This window comes from Coccomyxa subellipsoidea, assembly GCF_000258705.1.
Source record: "Coccomyxa subellipsoidea C-169, whole genome shotgun sequence".
Lineage (NCBI taxonomy): Eukaryota > Viridiplantae > Chlorophyta > Trebouxiophyceae > Coccomyxaceae > Coccomyxa > Coccomyxa subellipsoidea.
This window is the reverse complement of record NW_005178036.1, coordinates 1,561,197-1,578,160: the sequence shown is the minus strand read 5'-3', so window position 1 is coordinate 1,578,160 and position 16,964 is coordinate 1,561,197. Positions and strand designations below refer to the sequence as shown.

The following is a 16,964-nucleotide window of genomic DNA, read 5'->3' as shown; positions in this document are numbered from 1 at the left end:
AGCCTCTGCCTTAATCAGTCAGCATCAGCTTCAACATTGGAGCTTCATGTGACTGCCCGCAGCTTCCGGCCGCTGCCGGCACCGGCCTGCGCGGTGGCGCTGGCCTGTGCAAATGCGCCGCTGCCGTCGTTGGAGGAGGCCTGCGAGTCTGCAATGGCGGTCGAGGATCCACCCAGGCAGCTCTGGATGTCTCCTGACGACGCCGCCGCCTTCGAGAAGGCACTCGCTGCGCCGTTGCCGCTCGCCTGGGCCAGCGCAGATGCCTCTGCATGAACACATGGCGCACCGTCAGTCTCTGTTTACCCCTCAGCTAGCGCATGCCAGTGAGTCACAGCAGAGCCTGGGTTAGCATGTTCCTACTGCGCAGAATGGTGTAGCTGATAGCATTGAAAGGACTCCCAGTGCACATCAGGAAAACACCTGCTGTCTGTTTGCAATAACAGCACTTCAAGATCCTTGAAAAGCAGCTGTGAAGGGTTTGAAGGACGCATCATGTGCATCAGGTTGGCGTGTGCATCAGGTTGGCAATCAGCACTTCAAGACACGCAGAATAATATTCCAGTGCATATCTTGGAAGTCAGGATCAGACAGGAGCAATGCTGACTCTTCACAAGGGCAGGACGGTGCCTGGGGCGTACTTGCGAGTGCAGGCTGGATTGCCTGGCATCCATACTTGGAGATGGACCTTGAGATGGCCTGTGCAAAGGCGGATGCCTGGGCACCTCCAGTCACAAAGGCCTTTGCTGTCGCCAGCGCAGCTGCGTCCAGATTTGCTGCAGAGGCAAAGATGCAAAACACTTCAGCTCATGTCCAGTTCACTCTTGACCATGTTATGAGGCTCAGAGGAAAGCCACTTACTAGCACGCATCCCATTGCCATTGTGATGTATGTTATCAGATGCAAATAAATGCATGCTGGTTGCAACTTGCTTGCGCTGCTCATGCATGCATGCATGTGATCTGAACGCATTCTGAGTCCTCCTTGCAAGGGAATGTACTCACTTGAGCAGGTCTTGGCAAAGGCATCAGCGGCGGCATCGACGTTGGAGGCTGAGGCCTGGGCGAATGCTTGTGCGCTGGTGGATGCAAAAGGGGACGTCAGGGTTGGGTTGCCAGCTGCACAACAGCCACACAAGTCCATTTGTCATTGATTACAAACACCTGCAGTGTAGTTTGCCACGTGCATGCACATGCATGGCCACAGGGCCGGTTTACAGTGGTTCTGAGGCCTCAGGAAACTCTATGCAAAACAGGTAGAGATGCTGAGACACATGCATGCCGCAGACTGTCTCAGCCAAACAGAGGCAGCGACTCAGCACTGTCACCGCTTGATTGCATATAAGGCATGACGCATGTATTGCACAAAGCACTGGCCAGGGAACCGACTCAACAAAGCACAAAAGGCAGCCAAGCACGAGGGCTGCACCCTGTGAGTAAGCCTGTGAGAATGCATCAGCCACGTCCTGGCTGCTGCCGGACTGAGCAATGGCCTGCGCCGCCGCGTTGGCATCGCCGCCACCAAAGCCGGACTGAGCCTCGGCCTTCGCGCTCGCTGTTGCTGTTGAGCTGCCGGTGCTGGGGAGGAAGTCTGAGCCGCCTGCCCCTGCCCCTGCCGCGCCCAGCCCTGTTGCCTGAGAGCCGCCCGAGCCCAGCCCTGTTGTTTGAGAGCCGCCCGAGCCCACACCTGCCAGCAACCCCCTCTCTCAGGATACCAATTGACTGTGTAGACATGTGGCTGCGAGAGATACCAGCATGTGGTAGAGGCAGCAAAACATGTACACATACTTGGTGTGACACCTGTGAAGCAATGCCAGCAGTGCACTTCTCAGGATGCCAACGACTGCGTAGACATCTGGCAGAGGCAGCAGAAATGCACACATGTCTGATGACGAATATCACTACTGTGGGACATGTGGTCTTCTTTGGGCCAGGGCTGGTGCATCTTGGCATGCATGGGCTGCCAGGGAAATGGGCTGCTGCAGTGCAGAAGCGTGTCCAGTGCATGCTGCATCAGCAGAGGTGGACAAAATATGAACAGCTCATCAGATGCTCACCTGACACCTGAAGGAGCAGCCGGCCTGCAGCAGCAGAAGGAGAGCAGGGATCAGTGACCTTCTTTATGGATGCAGCTCGAAGGAATATCGTCAAGCGCAACAGACAAGCTGTCGCTGAAGTTATTGCGTGACAAGTCTGCAAAGTGGCAGCTGAAGGGCATTTGGCAGAAAAAAACGTCGCTGATGGTGTGCGCGCGGTCTGGGTCGCACAAAGGAAGATAAATTTATGGACGATCTGTCTGCTCGTTTCAGGCAAGCTGGGTACCAAACAGAGAAAACAAGCTGGCGCGCTTGTTCACCTGATGGAAGGTCGAGGGCAAGCGCAGGGGCGCTGCACGCAATGACGGCTAGGACGAAGAGATGTGCGAGACTCTGCATGTTGGCCGGTTTGATGGTGGTCCCGTTGCAGCCGATCAGCGCTTTGAAGATAGAGTCTGATCCAAAAGCTATCGGAGCTTGCTTTTAAGCCTCAAAAGCTCTGAGTAATGAAGCACTTGGTGCCAGCTGTGGCCCGCCATCTGTCCAGGAGAAGACCAAAAGAAGTTGCATGCATTCCACATCACCAGTGCCCTTGAAAACCTAAGGAAATTTGGGGCAGAAATGGCGGGGCAATGAGCCATTGGCAGGGTCTGAATGGATCTGGACTGCTTAAGGCCTGAATGTTGAAGTCTGTCTTGAACCTCATGATAATCATGAAGAAGAGGTCATGATGGAAGATATGCATGCATTCTTCAGCGTGCAATTTTCTTAGCATGCAAAAGCTTGACATGTACGGGAAGGAGAGCTCTGTGCCACGCTGATGCCATTGGATGGTGCGGTGCATTCAAATATTTCTTCAATTTCCTTACAGGCTGTCACCCTGACCATTAGCGAGTGACAGAGATGCTACCAATTCATTCTGAGCAACTTGAATCTACCTTGATTAACCACTACATAGAACGTGCTGCTACTAGCTGATGTCAAACAGCCAAACCAATTGGACCAAAACCAGATCCTTTTGATACACCCCCTACGTACCCTATTGTTGTGCTTGAGACGCTGCATCTTAGATTTAGTGTTGCCCTAACTGCAAAGCAGAGCATAGTATAAATCACAGTGGGCAAAGCAGACCCTGCAGATGGTTGCAAGACATATTGAACAGAGAGTGGCTTCATAAATCATTCTGCCTTCATCGTTCAGCACGACATTCATACCTGGCATGCAGACATGTCTGGCAAGCGTTTCTGGCTCAATTGAGCACATGTTTCAGATAGCCAGTATGAAATGGATAAATTATGCGCAGAAAGAACCAACCGATAGGGTTGCATGCCCCAACAATTTGCCAGCTAACCACAGCAAAATCTGAACCCTATATTTCATTCTGCAAACAAAATGGGCATTGAACCGCTGCAGCAACAGCCAGGACTCCTTCGGCAACCCACGGTAGATATGAACTGCCATCACAGGAGGCTGGAAACTCTCAGACCATGAGCATCTTGCGGCCAGAGCCAGAGCTGGCCTGCGCGGTGGCCTGTGCAGATGCGCTGCTGCCGCCGGGTCCACCAGAGCTGCCGGCATTGGCTGCCGCATTTGCCTGGGCGCTGGCCTGCCCATTTGTCTGAGCCTTGGCTGCTGCATCAGCCTGCGCTGCTGCCTGGCTGGAGTTGCCGCCGGCGCTTGCACTGGCGCGAGCCTCGGCCGAGGCCCGGGAGCCGGAGCCGCCGATGCAGTCGGCAATGATGGGGTACTGGGCCACCGCCTGTGCAAAGGCCTGCGCGACTGCGTCCCCCTGAGCGACCGCCATTGCCTTCGCCTCTGCGCACGCAGCAGCCGAGCCGTCAAGACTAGCATGACATGACATGCAGGAGGTGCAGGTTGCCAGATGTAAAAATCATGCGAATGCATGTTCAGCCAGTGACTATGCTGCAGGTTGCCAGGGTGCAACCCCTCAAAATGAAATGACATGCAGTGCATGATCTGCCAAGGCTGCAGGTTGCCCCATGCAGCTAATCAAATGGACATGCAGTGCATGATCAGCGAAGACCAGTGAATAGCCAGCGGGCTGCCTCATAAAACCTCCTCGACGTGGCTGACATGCAGAACATGATCAGCCAGCACTGCAGAGACAATGCATGACCCCAGATGCTTTGACTGGAACAAGGACCTGGTTGCCAGAGGAAGGGGCGGAGACTTACTGGCCAGGGTTGGCTGGAGGGTGGGGCAGCCCGTCTGGCTGATGGCCAGGGCGATGGCTGATGCAAAGGCCTTTGATTTCTCGCCTCCGGCGCTCAACGCGCGTGCAGCAGACACCGCAGCTGCTTCGGCAGAATCACCGCCACCTGCAAATGTATAGCAAAGACAGTCAAGAATTTTTCAACACAACATGCCATTCACAATTTATGCTCTCTGACATGTCCTGACATGTCCAGGCTCCTGACTGCCTCACATCACAATATTGATGCTGCTGCTGCATGCACAAAGGAAATTATAGCATAGGGGACAAGATGGAAGCAGGACTGTGCACACTTGCTGCAGCCTGAGCGTATGCCATCGCAGTGCTGGTCGGGTCAGAGCTGGCAGCTGATGAGAAGGCCTCTGCGCTGCTGTCCGCGAAGGAGGAGGTCGCGGATGGCTTGTCGGCTGCAGTAGAAACAGGACCCATCAGACACTATTCACAGGTGTGCCATTCAGATTTTGGAGGCTACATGACGATTACATGTGGTTGCTGCATGGCATGCAATTGCAAGCAGTTGCTGCAACTCAGTGATGCTCTTGCTGCGACAAAGGAGGGTGGGCACAGCCCATACCTTGGCTGTATGATTGGGCGAGCGCACTCGAAACTGCGCTGGCCTGCTCAGATGAGTGAGCACCCACAATAGACCTTGCTGCAGACAGGGGATCGCCAAGGAACCCGCCGCCTCCTGCTCCAGCCAGAGCCCCTCCGAGGAGACCTGAAAGATAGAGTCTGGGTCAAAGTGACCAGAATCTCTCTCTCTCTGCATGTACTCAGTCATGCGCATTGCTTATATTGGCATCAACTTGGGCAGCCACAGAGCAGTTTGCATGACAATGCAGGCAGATAGACAGGCATGCATGCAAACCCTAGCTAGCCCCTCAGCAAGTAGACTTACCAAAGGTCTTCAGCTGGCGCCCTGCAGCACAGGCACAGAAAGGAGTCTCTACTTGCCAGATCATCTGCTGCAAGCTTAAGCCTTTGCTTTCCTGCATGCTCCGGAGGAGATGAGGAGCACATCATCTGAAGCTCTAGATCTAGCGCAATGCCCGACGTGACGGGCTTGGAGTCGTGCTCAGACGGTACTTGGTCGGCCCGACACAAACCACTTGCTTAACAATCCACAGTTGCAGAAGCAATCAGTAAAAAGGTTCCTGTATCAAACGAGAGACAACCAGTGCAGAAAGCACTGCATCCGGCTTTCAGCTCGGGTTGAAGACCGTGAGGCCTGAAGCTTACAAACACAGGTTGAGGCACGCCAAATAGGACAGGAGCTCACCCGAAGAGTGATCTTCCGCAAGAGCAGTTGCAGAGGCGCAAAGGAGGAAGACGACGAGGATGTTTGCAGAAGGAGGCGACATGGTGGCGGCCGGAGATGGGATGGAGATCGTCGATGCAGCAATGTAGTAAACGAGTAGGACTGCCCCAGATCCGTTAAGACTGAAAGGACGGAATCCCAACGAACACAATGCACCAACATATCTGAAAGAGAATTGCTGAGCTCTGCAATCCAGTGCATCTTCGGACGAGCCAATATAGCATCCGAAATGGGATATTCTAAAAACGCATTGCCAGCTGTGCACATGTGACAGACATGCATGCAGGCAGGCAGACTGATGCTTGTCATGACGTCAATGATGACAAGAAATTGTCAGCAGCGGACAACGTCATGTCCATCCTGCTTTCCAGCTGGCAGTTATGAGTACTAGCTCGTATAGCAATCGCTTGTACAGCTCTGTCAACGAATATTGATATTACAACAATGCGCATCCCATAACCCATCCGGCAAGCACAAGCCTGCAGCTTGTCTGCAGACGCACTTTGCCATTAGCTACGGCAAGCACAGCATGCAATGATGATATGAAGCCACTTGGGCAGGCAAACGTCACCCCGTATATTGCTACACAGTGATTTGCTTGCAGATGTTCCAAGCTCTGAATCAGCAGAGTAAAAGAGTCCCGGCCTGGCCGTCTGATTAGTCTTGAGAGAGAATGAGCAAGCTTAACGCAGCTTGCAACGAATAGACATTAGGGAATGACACTGTGCACTATGCAAAGGCCTGACGCAATGAATGCCAGGCCAAGATCCACCAGCAGCTGACTTCACAAAAGAATACCAGCCATCACTTGGCAGCAGCATTGACACCCCATTTGGTGGCATAGCGCTCGAACTCCTCGTCTGTCAACAGAGCGCCGTCCAGCTGCTTGCAGATGGCCGCCTCATCCATGCCGGCGCCAATGAAGACAATCTCCTGTACACGCAGCAGCGTGGGCACTCAGCATCTGCCCAGGTGCACAAGCACAGGGAAGGTCTGCCACATGCCCAGAAGATGAGCTTGGCCCAAAACTGGGAATGTGCCAGTGGCATGCGCAGCGAAAATCTGGATCCACTGCTCCGACCTGAGCGGAGTTGTGTCACAGCAGGAACAGGCCTTGACAGACAATTTGGCCAAGGATGCAGGTGATGATGACACCCACCTGACGACGGTCGCCATAGGACGAGTCCTTGTCAAAGTCACTGAGCACCACATTGCGCTGGGCTTCCTCCGTGGGCCACTCTGACTCTGGCACGGCCGCCCACCTGCATTAGAAATGCAACATCAGCCTCATGCTTCCATTGTACTATAAACACTTTGCGCCAGTGGACATACAATCTGACATGGACCATATCGGATGCGGCCTGCCCCCATGTGGTTTATTTTTTGTAACCCTACAAGGTTCGTAAATAAGCAAGAAATGTGCTGCAGCTACATGACTGCATGCAGCAGACAGCCTGCTAAGTGGAGGTTAGGAGAATGCGAGCGCACCAGTCGCCCTCGTCGCGGATCTCAAAGTGCTGGCCGGCATGGGACCAGTAGAAGGCGGTCATGTGGTTGTGGCTCATCCACATGAAGCCCTTGGAGCGCAGCACCGTCTTGATGGGCGAGTCGCCCACCTCCGGCGCTGCCTGCCCGGTCTCTGCATTCTGAGCCACCGGCATCCACCGCAGCACTGTGTCCCTCAGCCTGCATGTCACTCAACTCTTCAACCACATGAATAGAGCATGTGCATGGCTGTATTTGGGTTCCAATCCTCAAGGTTTGAGGAAAATTCCTTGAGAATGCATTCTTGTCAGATGCAGGCTTCCGGCAGTTTGAAAACGTCTGGGGTGTTTTTGTACATTAGGCAAGCTGACAGTGAATGCTGCAATATAGGTCGGGCGTGGGGATTGAGCAGGTGTGTTGCTCACCTCTGGGGATGGAAGGGCCGCCTGCGTGAGTAGACGAAGCTACGGATGCCGTAGCGCTTTGCAGCGCTGGTCTCTTGCCGGTCCTACAACAAGAAACAGTCACGTACTGGCCAAAATAACGCTGCTATGTTGCTGCATGCACCTATACATAAATGCACCTTAAAAAATCTGGATAGCAGATTTGACAGTCAGGCATAGGCCATTTCTCATCACCGTGTGTGCAGGATAAGATTGTGCTGCTGCTTGGCGCCCACCTTGTGCCCATGATCATGGTCATGCTTGTGGCTGTGGCTGTGATCATGATTGTGGCTGTGGTCATGGTCCTTGTGGTCGCAGCCCTCCTTCTCGCACTTGTCTCCGTCTGCATGCGCGTGGTCATGACCGTGGTGATGACCATCATGGCCGTCCTCCTTTGCTCCCTTGTGGTCATGCGCATGATCATGGCCGTCATGCTTGTGCTTCTCCTGCGCCAGACTCTTGCAACTTAGCAGCAAAACTGGAGATCATCGCCAGCAAAGCCCCACAGCAGAGTTAACCTGCAGCCTGCGTGTAGCCACTTGCCAGGTCTCCTGTCAGTGTAATTCAACAACATCAGGAGGCTATCAAAGTCTTCTTCAAAGTAAGAATTTTGACGAACATGCACCTCATCTGCAGCTAGAGCGCGGGCAGCGGCCACAGCCCCCCGGTGGTGGCCTTCGGTGTTGAGGTGAGCCACAATTCCCTTGGCTTCCTTGCCGAAGACGTCGTCCAGATCAACGCGTCCTTGCTCGCATGCGATCACCTGCAGGCGAAGCAGAGCTTGCAATTAGAGGGATCACTAAGCACTCGACGCACTCTGTCAGGGCCTCTTAGTGCACAGAGCATGAAAGCAACGCCACTTTAAGGCGGATGACACCCTTGCATGTTCGTTGGAGCTGGAAGGTTCTGCCAGTACTGATAAGCCAGAGTCAGCAGGGGTGAGCTCACCTTGGACAGAGGGTTGAGGGACTTGGCAATGTCCACCAGGCTGTCCAGCTGCCCCTCCTTCAGCGTGTCAATCTTGTTCAGCAGCACAAAATCTGCGCACCTGCAACAAGTGCAGAACACACACGCATGAGCAAATTGAAAACCTGGGGAAGATAACAAGATCGTCCTGTGCATTAACACGCGAGACCATGCCACCCAGCTACATCCCTTGAGTGTGGCCCCCATTGATCACATTGACAACTCTCAGATTGGGCGTTGGCCCCCTTGACATGTTTCAGTTCTCATGCTGCACTCTAATCAGATCCTGCTGGATTGTGTGTATATGTTTGGCAGGACTGACTATTGATGCATGGAGGAATGACTCACTCGATCTGCTCCACCAGGAGGTCGACCACAGGGCGCAGGTTGCCGCCTTCGCCCAGGTCTGGCCGCGCAGCAAGGGGGGAGCGGGAGGAGTAGTCCACAATGAATGTGCCGGTGTCTACGATGGTGACCAGAGTGTCCAGGTAGATGCGCTGCATCAGCGGGTTGCCGGCAGCGATGGCCTCTGTGAACTGGTCCCGGATGTTCTGCGGCTCTGCCACGCCAGAGTTCTCCAGCACAAACCTGTTCCCAAGAAAGAGCGCTTTTGAATTTGGGGCTCAATCTGGGCAGATCTGCAGAACCTCCATCAAGGAATCTGTCGTGTAGATGCCATGCAGCGCATTTGTAGGGGCACTTTGCCTCCAGCTGCGCGTGCAGGGGCGTCTGTTGAAGGGGCGTTTGTTGCGGGGTAGATAAAATTTTGGTGTCCAGATAAAAGCAGCTTGCCTGTCGTAGGTAGTGCCCTTCTTGTCTGATAGCGCAAGCAACTGCTCGAAGGAACCAAAGAGCTCATCCTGGATGCTGCAGCCTGCGCCCAGTAAGTACAAAGCACTGGTCATATACTTCTAGTTGGCAAAGATTTCATGGGCGTGACAAAGGACAGTCAATACCTTTAAGATTTATTGTGATGCACTAATTGGCCGTTTCACTTACATGCACATCCATTGGCGAGTTCCACCGTATCTGCCAGATCTGAGGTTGTCTTGGTGCCATTGTTTGGGCCCCGGGTCCTGTCGTTGCGGATGAGCTTGGCATCTATATTGACATTCGCCACATCGTTGACGATACAACCGATCTTGGAAGTTGAATTCTCCAGGAGGTACCTCAGAAGTGTTGTTTTGCCTGCACAGGATTGGTGATCACTTAGCCATCGGTAACTTATCACGATCTCGAAGGACTTAGCGGCCATTCAAAACTCTCTGAATCACCTGCAATACGAAAAGAACATCTCTGTTGCAATAGGAATGCATGAAAAGACAGACAGCCCTGTACTAGTCTTATTTCTTGGCACCATCTTGGCCGCCTCGTGGTATAGAAACGCACCACTGCCTAGGAAGCCACTGAGCATCGTCACGGGAATCGGCTTGGGCTCCGCCATCTTGATCCGCTTCATGGGTCTGTCGAGTCTGTTGCGCCGTGCAAGTCTTCAATGTTTGAAAGAAACGGAACGCGGACTCTGGATCGCGGTCCTAAAGGAGGAGGAGAGAGGGAGGCGTGTGCCAGGCGTGTGTCTCTTTCTGTCCCAATTTGGCTCCATGAAAAGGCTGCCAGCCCAATTAGGGTCTCTGACAACATGCCTGCAGTCAGCATGGCTCGCATGAGCATGTATGCCGGTTGAGGCTCAGCAGGCTGCCAGGCACTGAACAGTTTACCGCACTGAGTATGGTGCACTGACCGCTGTGTATCATGCGCGCGGCCCGCGGCCTACGGCACTGGGCTCAGGGATGGAATGCGGCAACGACTGCTCGCTCTTACAGCGGCCATATTGGCATTTCATGGCACCTTGAGGTTCAGGGCACAGCAATGAACCTGGCAAAACTTGGAAGGCACGAGCCCAATTGCATGTGCTACAGGTGCCGGTCCCCTGAAATTAGCTTAGAGGGAGTCACAGTCACCGCTGGCATAGTCTGCTACCCTCTCAATCCAAGTCCCATTAAAATTTTGTGGTAACATGTTGTTCCAAACTCAGCACTCAAGACCCAATGATTTGATCTTACAGGCTTCCTAGAATTCCGGGCGAATCCTGCATCAGACTAGGATTTGATCAGTGCATGGAAAACATCCTGCGGAATGTCGACAGACCCCACTCGGCGCATGCGCTTCTTGCCTTCCTTCTGCTTCTCCAGGAGCTTCCTCTTGCGGCTCACGTCGCCGCCATAGCACTTGGCCAGCACATTCTTCCGGAATGCCTGCACATGCATGCATGCACCATTCATGAAGCACGTTGTGGCAGCAAGATGGTACTTGAATCATCAACCTCGCATAAAGCAGCTGATACCTGCTCAGTGTTGCAAAAGCACCTACCTTGAGAGTCTCTCGGGCAACAATCTTGTTGTTTGCAGCGGCCTGAACGACGATCTCAAACTGCTGCCTGCCCATCTTTTCCTTCATCGCCTCGCACATCTTGCCACCGATCCGCTGTGCTTTGTCCCTGCTCGCATGGCAACACCTCTTGCCATCTTAAATCGGCCCCTACCCATCATACTGGCAAGACAACCAGACGTGAATTGCGCCTCACCGTATCGCTACAATCAGATGTGAATTGTTCCTCACCTCACCATACTGGCAAGACAGTCAGATGTGAATTCCCCTCATAGTGAGGGCCAATGAGAGCATACGATCTGAGATTCATGTAGGTTTGCGCGGGCAAGGAGTGCTCACCGGTGGACAATACGAGCCAGGGCATCTACGACCTCTGAGTTGAGGAGTAGGTCCAGGCGGACCAGGTCAGCCTTGCGCATCTCGCCCTCCTCGTAGTCAAAACTGGCGTAGCCGGAGGTGATGGACTTGAGGGAGTCGTAGAAGTTGCCTCCCAGCTCTGCCAGCGGCAGTGTATACCTGATGAGCCAGCATGCAAGCCCATCTCAGTCCTGCCAATCACCAGGGGCACAATATGCAATGCAGTCCTCTGGATCGACCTTCAGGGGGAACCTAAGGGCTCAGGTGATCGTTGACTGGGGCACCCTATCACCTTATATGACATGCAAACCTGATATGCTTACAGACGGGCTTATTATCACTCTTTAAATGTAGGGAAGGAACGTCCGCTGATAGATTGACATGAAAAGATGACCAGGAGGACTCCACCCAGAAGAACATGGCACATGCCTTGATGCTTTTCATGCTTTGATCGCCATGAGTGCAAACAACAAGGCCGGTCTTGTTCGGGAAAAAGCCAGCATGGCAACATGGGCGTCCCAAAGCAACAGGTGACAGGGTGCATGCCTGAGCAGCGTGCGTGCAGGGCTGAGGACGGCGTGCTCAGTCATCTCCCCGCGCCGGTCCTGGAACAGCTCCATGATGGACCCCACATGCTCGCTGGGCGTCACCACTGTCGCTGCCACTGTCGGCTCCCACACCCCCGACAGCTTCTTGCCCAAGGGGAACTGCATGCACACCACACAATGCTTACTCCAGTTGTTTCTTGTACCTTCAGGAACATCCAGAGAAATTCCCAGGTCCAGACCAACAGAAAGCAGCATGCAGTTGCAGGTATGCACATCTTCAAATATATGCACTGCTGGTAACCAGCTGCAGGGAATGCATGCAGGAACTGCAGCCAGACTGCACGGGAATGGGAGAGTGGACAATGATGGTGTCACCTGTGATGGGTTCTGGATTTCCTCGCGCGAGCCGTCAGTGTGCTCGATGGAGTACGGGACCGTTGGAGACGTGGTGATGACATTTGCGCCATGCTCCTGCTCCAAGCGCTGATGGAAAACCTCCATGTGCAGCAGACCCAAAAACCTGGGGGGTAAAGACATACATCAGGGCCCTTGCCACTAAGCAATCTCCGAAGCGCAATCGGAAGGGTCTCAATTGCTGCACAGATGGATAGAGGTCGCCAGACCACCAATGACAGGCTGATTGTCACAAATTACATTGTTGACACAGCTCTATTACATACACATGAGGATCATGTGTGTATGTAACAGGGAGGGGTCAACAACATGACCTGTGAGCTTCTGTCTCAATCAGGCTGCTGCATGCATCACCCCCAAATTTGCTGCATGACATCAGGGTGATGTCACACACCCGCATCGGAAGCCGGCACCCAGTGCAGCGCTGTTCTCCCTGCGGACTGTCACGCTGGCATCATTCAGCACCAGCCGGTCCATCGCAGCCGCCAGAGCATCAAATTCTGCCCCTGAGATGGGATAGATACCTGCACAAACAGCAGAGCACATATGCAATCAAGCACACCTGCCATACAGTAAATCCAAACTCTAACAGGTAAGGTACAAAGCAGTGCGGTCTGCCAAAGAACCATGCTGAACAGGTGAGACGCCCCATGTATTAGTTGAAACCAGTGCACTTCTTGGTAACAATTTGGAGGGCACCTGCAAAAACCATGGACTTTGTGGGCTTGAAGCCAGGCAGCATCTCGACGGGCTGCTTCAGGAGGTGCCAGGTGTCGCCCACTCGGCAGCTGCGCGTGCTCTTCATGCCGGTGATAACATACCCCACCTGCCCTGTGCACAGCTGCCCTGTCGACACTGGCTCAGGTGAGAGAAGGCCCACCTGGAGCATCACTCCAGTATCAGCATACCTAGTAACTTAATGGAAAAACCCTGCAAAAAGCACAGCGTCCTTATCACCTTGTTTGATCACCTGGCCTCCTCTAGGAACGTAAGAGGGGTTGGTGGGCGTTACACCAAGAAAGCCCTTGAAAAACGGCAGTAAATCACCTCTAGAATGTCATAGGTGTCCCCAGTGGAGGAGGCCACGACTTTGTCTCCCTTGCGCAAGTGCCCATCCACAATCTCCACCAGGCAGATCACGCCGCGGTACTCGTCATGGAAGGCGTCAAACAGGAGCATCCGCAGGGGACCGGCTGTGTTGCCTGGAGGCGGCGAGATGCGCTCTATGACTGCTGGGAGAATGGTCTCGAGCCCAAGCCCTGCACATGGGCCACCCAAGCTGTTCACGCTAAGAACTGGCAGTGTGATCTGAATGTAAATTCTGATCAACGCGACTTAATAAGTACGACTTCTATCACGTTACTGTGTCACCCCGGATTGAGTGAGGAATATCCCTCACCTGTCTTGGCAGATGTCAGCAGGCAGTCCTCTGGTGAGATGTCAAACACCTGCACAGCAGCACATGCCAGCTAAAACACTGACGTGATCCTTAAAAAGCTCTGCCAGATCCAATATAGGCCCGGAAGGAATGCAGTTTGACGCACCTGATGCATCTGCTCAGCCACCTTTTCAGGTTCGGCGGCTGGCAGGTCGACCTTGTTCAAGACAGGCACAATTGCCAGACCCTGCTCAAATGCCAGGTAGAAGTTCGCCAATGTCTGAGCCTGAGAATTGGCACCACAAACTGCCTCAGCTGAGGTTCTGCAGGCCAAGGCCGTCACGATGATCTGATGCTACTACAAAAATGTCATGTATGCTTCTGCAAGCTTGCTGCAGCATCTTCACTAGTTACCTGAATGCCTTGCGCAGCATCAACCAGTAACAAGGCCCCCTGGCAAGCTGCCAGGCTGCGAGACACTTCATAGCTGAAATCCACATGCCCTGGTGTATCAATGAGGTTCAAGAGGTACTCCATGCCCTTGTATCTGTACACAAGGGTTGCTGTCTGCGCCTGCATGTCCATTCCTCAACAATTTCAGGCATCACCTGTCTATTTGGTGCCGTTGAGCCGTTCCAATAAAATTCAACTGCTACAATAATGGAGTAAAAGAGCATCATATTATGCACGATGGAGTGCTTTGTTCAATACTCCTGGTTGACAGACACCGCACTTACCTTGACTGTGATGCCCCGCTCACGTTCAACCTGTAGTTTGTCAAGGTACTGCTCCTTTCCACCCTTCTTGATGGCGCCAGTAAGCTCCAGCAGGCGATCTGCCAGTGTGGACTTCCCATGGTCCACATGGGCTATAATGGAGAAGTTGCGAACCTGACATGCACACCCACAGTAAGTGTGAGGCTTTGCTTAGTCAAATGTGATGCTACTTAATGCACCTGATCATGCACGTTTTGGGCCGGGGGCGGGGTAGGTGAGAGCTCACCCTTTCTGGAGGGAACTGCTGCACATCAAACTTCCCTGCCACGAATCCAGGGTTTTCTTGCTCGTTCTCTTTCGCCAGAACTGCAGCATGGGCACTGTAACACCGCCAGGATGGGTGTCCAAGGAGGCATGCTGCTCCATTCGCATGGAGCCCTGTTGCTGTATGCACCTTACTAGTGCATCTCCTTGAGAGATATACCGGTGCTGGATTGCCTTCTTGACGACTGTATTCTGTTCGATATGCTAGAGAATCGTTCGAGATTGAGTTGCAGCCTAGTGTGTGCAGACATGCAGACAACGAAAACGAGTGCCGTTGCTCCCTTGCAGGTGTGTAAGAAGTCAATGAACACGCAGTTCTGAGAGCTTTTAACAATTTGGCGCAACTTGTCATAGCCAGACTGGCATTGCAGCTATTGTGTAGACGCCATTGAACAAGTGATCTGTCGAATAAATATAAATTTATGTGCAAGTAACACGGTCTTTGGGAGAAATTCTGACCAATTTGCGATCTGCAGTATGTGAATTGAACTCCTTGGAACAAATTGTGCGAATAAATTCATTGGCACAACCCAGAGTCCAGCTGTGACTTTCTGATGACGTCACCTCTCAAGTGAGAGGAGACAATTTTCGTTCCTCTTCAGTCCATTCTACTCTGGAATGAGGGAATTCAAAATCTTGGATCACTGACAGAAAGTGCAGGAGTGAATGAATTAGCAGTGCTAGGTAAGTACTTGTAGCTGGCAAGGTAATATGCATGCATGGTACTGTTGAACCGGCAGCCGGGGGTGACATTCACAGTGTGACACTGTGGCACCCTTAGTAAGAGCGGGGCAAAGCACTGCTGTTCCATTCATGATCATGAATAGGTCCTATGTTCTGTGCAGTCTGCAGCATTATATTTCATGCATGTCCGGGATGGCCCCGATCGCAATCTGCAAGTCCATGAAATCAGCTTGACTTATTCAACCTTAAAGAGCTTCCGACCCACCACCGGCATTTGTATCTTTTGCAGAGGAGTCAACATCATGCCACTGGCAGTAGAGTGCACAGAACTGCACTCACCGCCGTTCAGCAGCAACATCACATTTGCTAAAATCCTGGACGCACGCAATTGATGCCTGTCTTTAACTGTTTTTAGTTTCCATGCTAATATACACCTGCAGAGGCAGTACTACTAGAATCCTGCTGCAGACCCATTGTTCAGTACATCCTATCGATTTGCCCGCTCTGCGTTGGCCGCTGCTCTGCCCTCTGTTTCCTGATGCGTGCTATTGCCGGCTTCAGCGCAAATTGCCGCTTTATCCATGTGGCCACTTGCACTGCGAGGCAAGCAAAAAATGTCAGCTTGCTTCTCGCAATATACCACTGTGCAAAGTGTGCCCATGCTAGACCGTTTCTGATCACCAGAATGCTATGGCAGCATACGCGTGATGCTGGCAACCTCACCTTCGATCGTCCGTATCTGTGGCACCAATGTGCGCACGTTCCTGACTGGCAGCCAGTCAGCAAGTCCCTGGCCCCACACCAAGGTGCCCTCATCGATGACCCCTTGCACCCAGCACTCGCGCAACACTGGAAGGTTGCATGGCCCCCTGGGGACACTCAGCCTGTCTCTGTAGTACCTGCATGTTCAAGAAGCATTCTACATGATTAATTAGACTGTCAAGGGTCAGTTGATCTAGTAGCTCAGATGCAGGTGGGCAACAATGCAGCTGCAAGACCTACGAAAGGTTTCAAAACAAAAGAATTCTATAATACTCAGAAGACCTGCTGAGGACAGTTCAAAAGTAAGGCCAACCAGATTCCAAACTCACCAGACATTCTTTGAGGTTGCTTCTCTGACGTAGTCAAAGATCTGGCGATCTTCGAATGTAAGAGACGGCTTCTTCGTGGGCCTCTGTACTGTAGGTGCTTCATCTGCTGCAATGTCTGCTGTTTTCTTTTTCACTCTGCGTTTCTTTTTGCCCACTCCTGCATCGGGTGGCTGCTGGTCTGCCATGGACACAGCGTACGAATATTAATAAGTTTTGATCAACGCAAAAAAATGTAATGCAGAGAAAATTTGTTCAATTCATCTAAACTTGCATTTCGCAGGATAATCGAGCCGTCCTATCCGGGCAGGGCAGGCCATATCCACCTGCAGCTGGGCAGCTGCACATGCGCCGAATGGAACATGGGCTTTCTTCTTCATTGAAAAGAAACGCATCCTGTACAATATCAACACATGTATAACAGCTGTAGTTGTCGTGAGGATTGACACACTCTATTCGCGGTTGTCACTATTGCTGACTGCTGGTCCAGATCGCAATGCGCATCTAGCCATGGCACAAGCTTTCAAGAAAGACATTGTAGGCAGACGATAGGAAAATAATAGATGGAAGAAACATAAGATGTAATTTCT

At 52.6% G+C, this 16,964-nt stretch overlaps 2 protein-coding genes across 2 annotated transcripts; both read right to left on the bottom strand.

The window, feature by feature from the left end:
• Nucleotides 1-44: 44 nt before the first annotated feature.
• On the bottom strand, nucleotides 45-5,626 carry COCSUDRAFT_63181 (hypothetical protein; the record flags this gene model as incomplete). Its single annotated transcript, XM_005648143.1, has 12 exons — nucleotides 45-265; nucleotides 639-773; nucleotides 1,002-1,115; nucleotides 1,426-1,683; nucleotides 2,054-2,077; nucleotides 2,353-2,425; nucleotides 3,519-3,847; nucleotides 4,228-4,371; nucleotides 4,559-4,672; nucleotides 4,840-4,953; nucleotides 5,164-5,184; nucleotides 5,545-5,626. 12 exons carry the CDS (start codon nucleotides 5,624-5,626, stop codon nucleotides 45-47), a joined length of 1,629 nt encoding a protein of 542 aa, XP_005648200.1.
• Nucleotides 5,627-6,004: 378 nt separating this feature from the next.
• COCSUDRAFT_47382 (GTP-binding protein lepa) lies at nucleotides 6,005-16,635 on the bottom strand. The gene is made up of 26 exons (XM_005648142.1): nucleotides 16,378-16,635; nucleotides 16,010-16,185; nucleotides 14,565-14,644; nucleotides 14,300-14,452; nucleotides 13,977-14,135; nucleotides 13,729-13,848; nucleotides 13,584-13,632; nucleotides 13,232-13,443; nucleotides 12,884-13,064; nucleotides 12,579-12,708; nucleotides 12,146-12,290; nucleotides 11,751-11,929; nucleotides 11,205-11,381; nucleotides 10,848-10,974; nucleotides 10,626-10,732; nucleotides 9,867-9,949; nucleotides 9,477-9,665; nucleotides 9,270-9,351; nucleotides 8,826-9,065; nucleotides 8,460-8,559; nucleotides 8,137-8,274; nucleotides 7,748-7,957; nucleotides 7,494-7,576; nucleotides 7,072-7,269; nucleotides 6,743-6,845; nucleotides 6,005-6,516 (listed from the first exon to the last, which is right to left on the bottom strand). Exons 1-26 carry the CDS (start codon nucleotides 16,560-16,562, stop codon nucleotides 6,388-6,390), a joined length of 3,735 nt encoding a protein of 1,244 aa, XP_005648199.1. The 5' UTR covers nucleotides 16,563-16,635; the 3' UTR covers nucleotides 6,005-6,387.
• Nucleotides 16,636-16,964: the final 329 nt, after the last annotated feature.

Bases quoted from the DNA above. Each gene is read 5' to 3' on its own strand.
- COCSUDRAFT_47382 (XM_005648142.1), bottom strand. From the start codon at position 16,562: ATGGCAGACCAGCAGCCACCCGATGCAGGAGTGGGCAAAAAGAAACGC. The intron at 13,065-13,231 runs GTGATTTACTGC...GTGATGCTCCAG, and splicing joins ACACCTATGACATTCTAGAG to GTGGGCCTTCTCTCACCTGA. The intron at 6,517-6,742 runs GTGGGTGTCATC...CTGCGTGTACAG, and splicing joins CCTATGGCGACCGTCGTCAG to GAGATTGTCTTCATTGGCGC.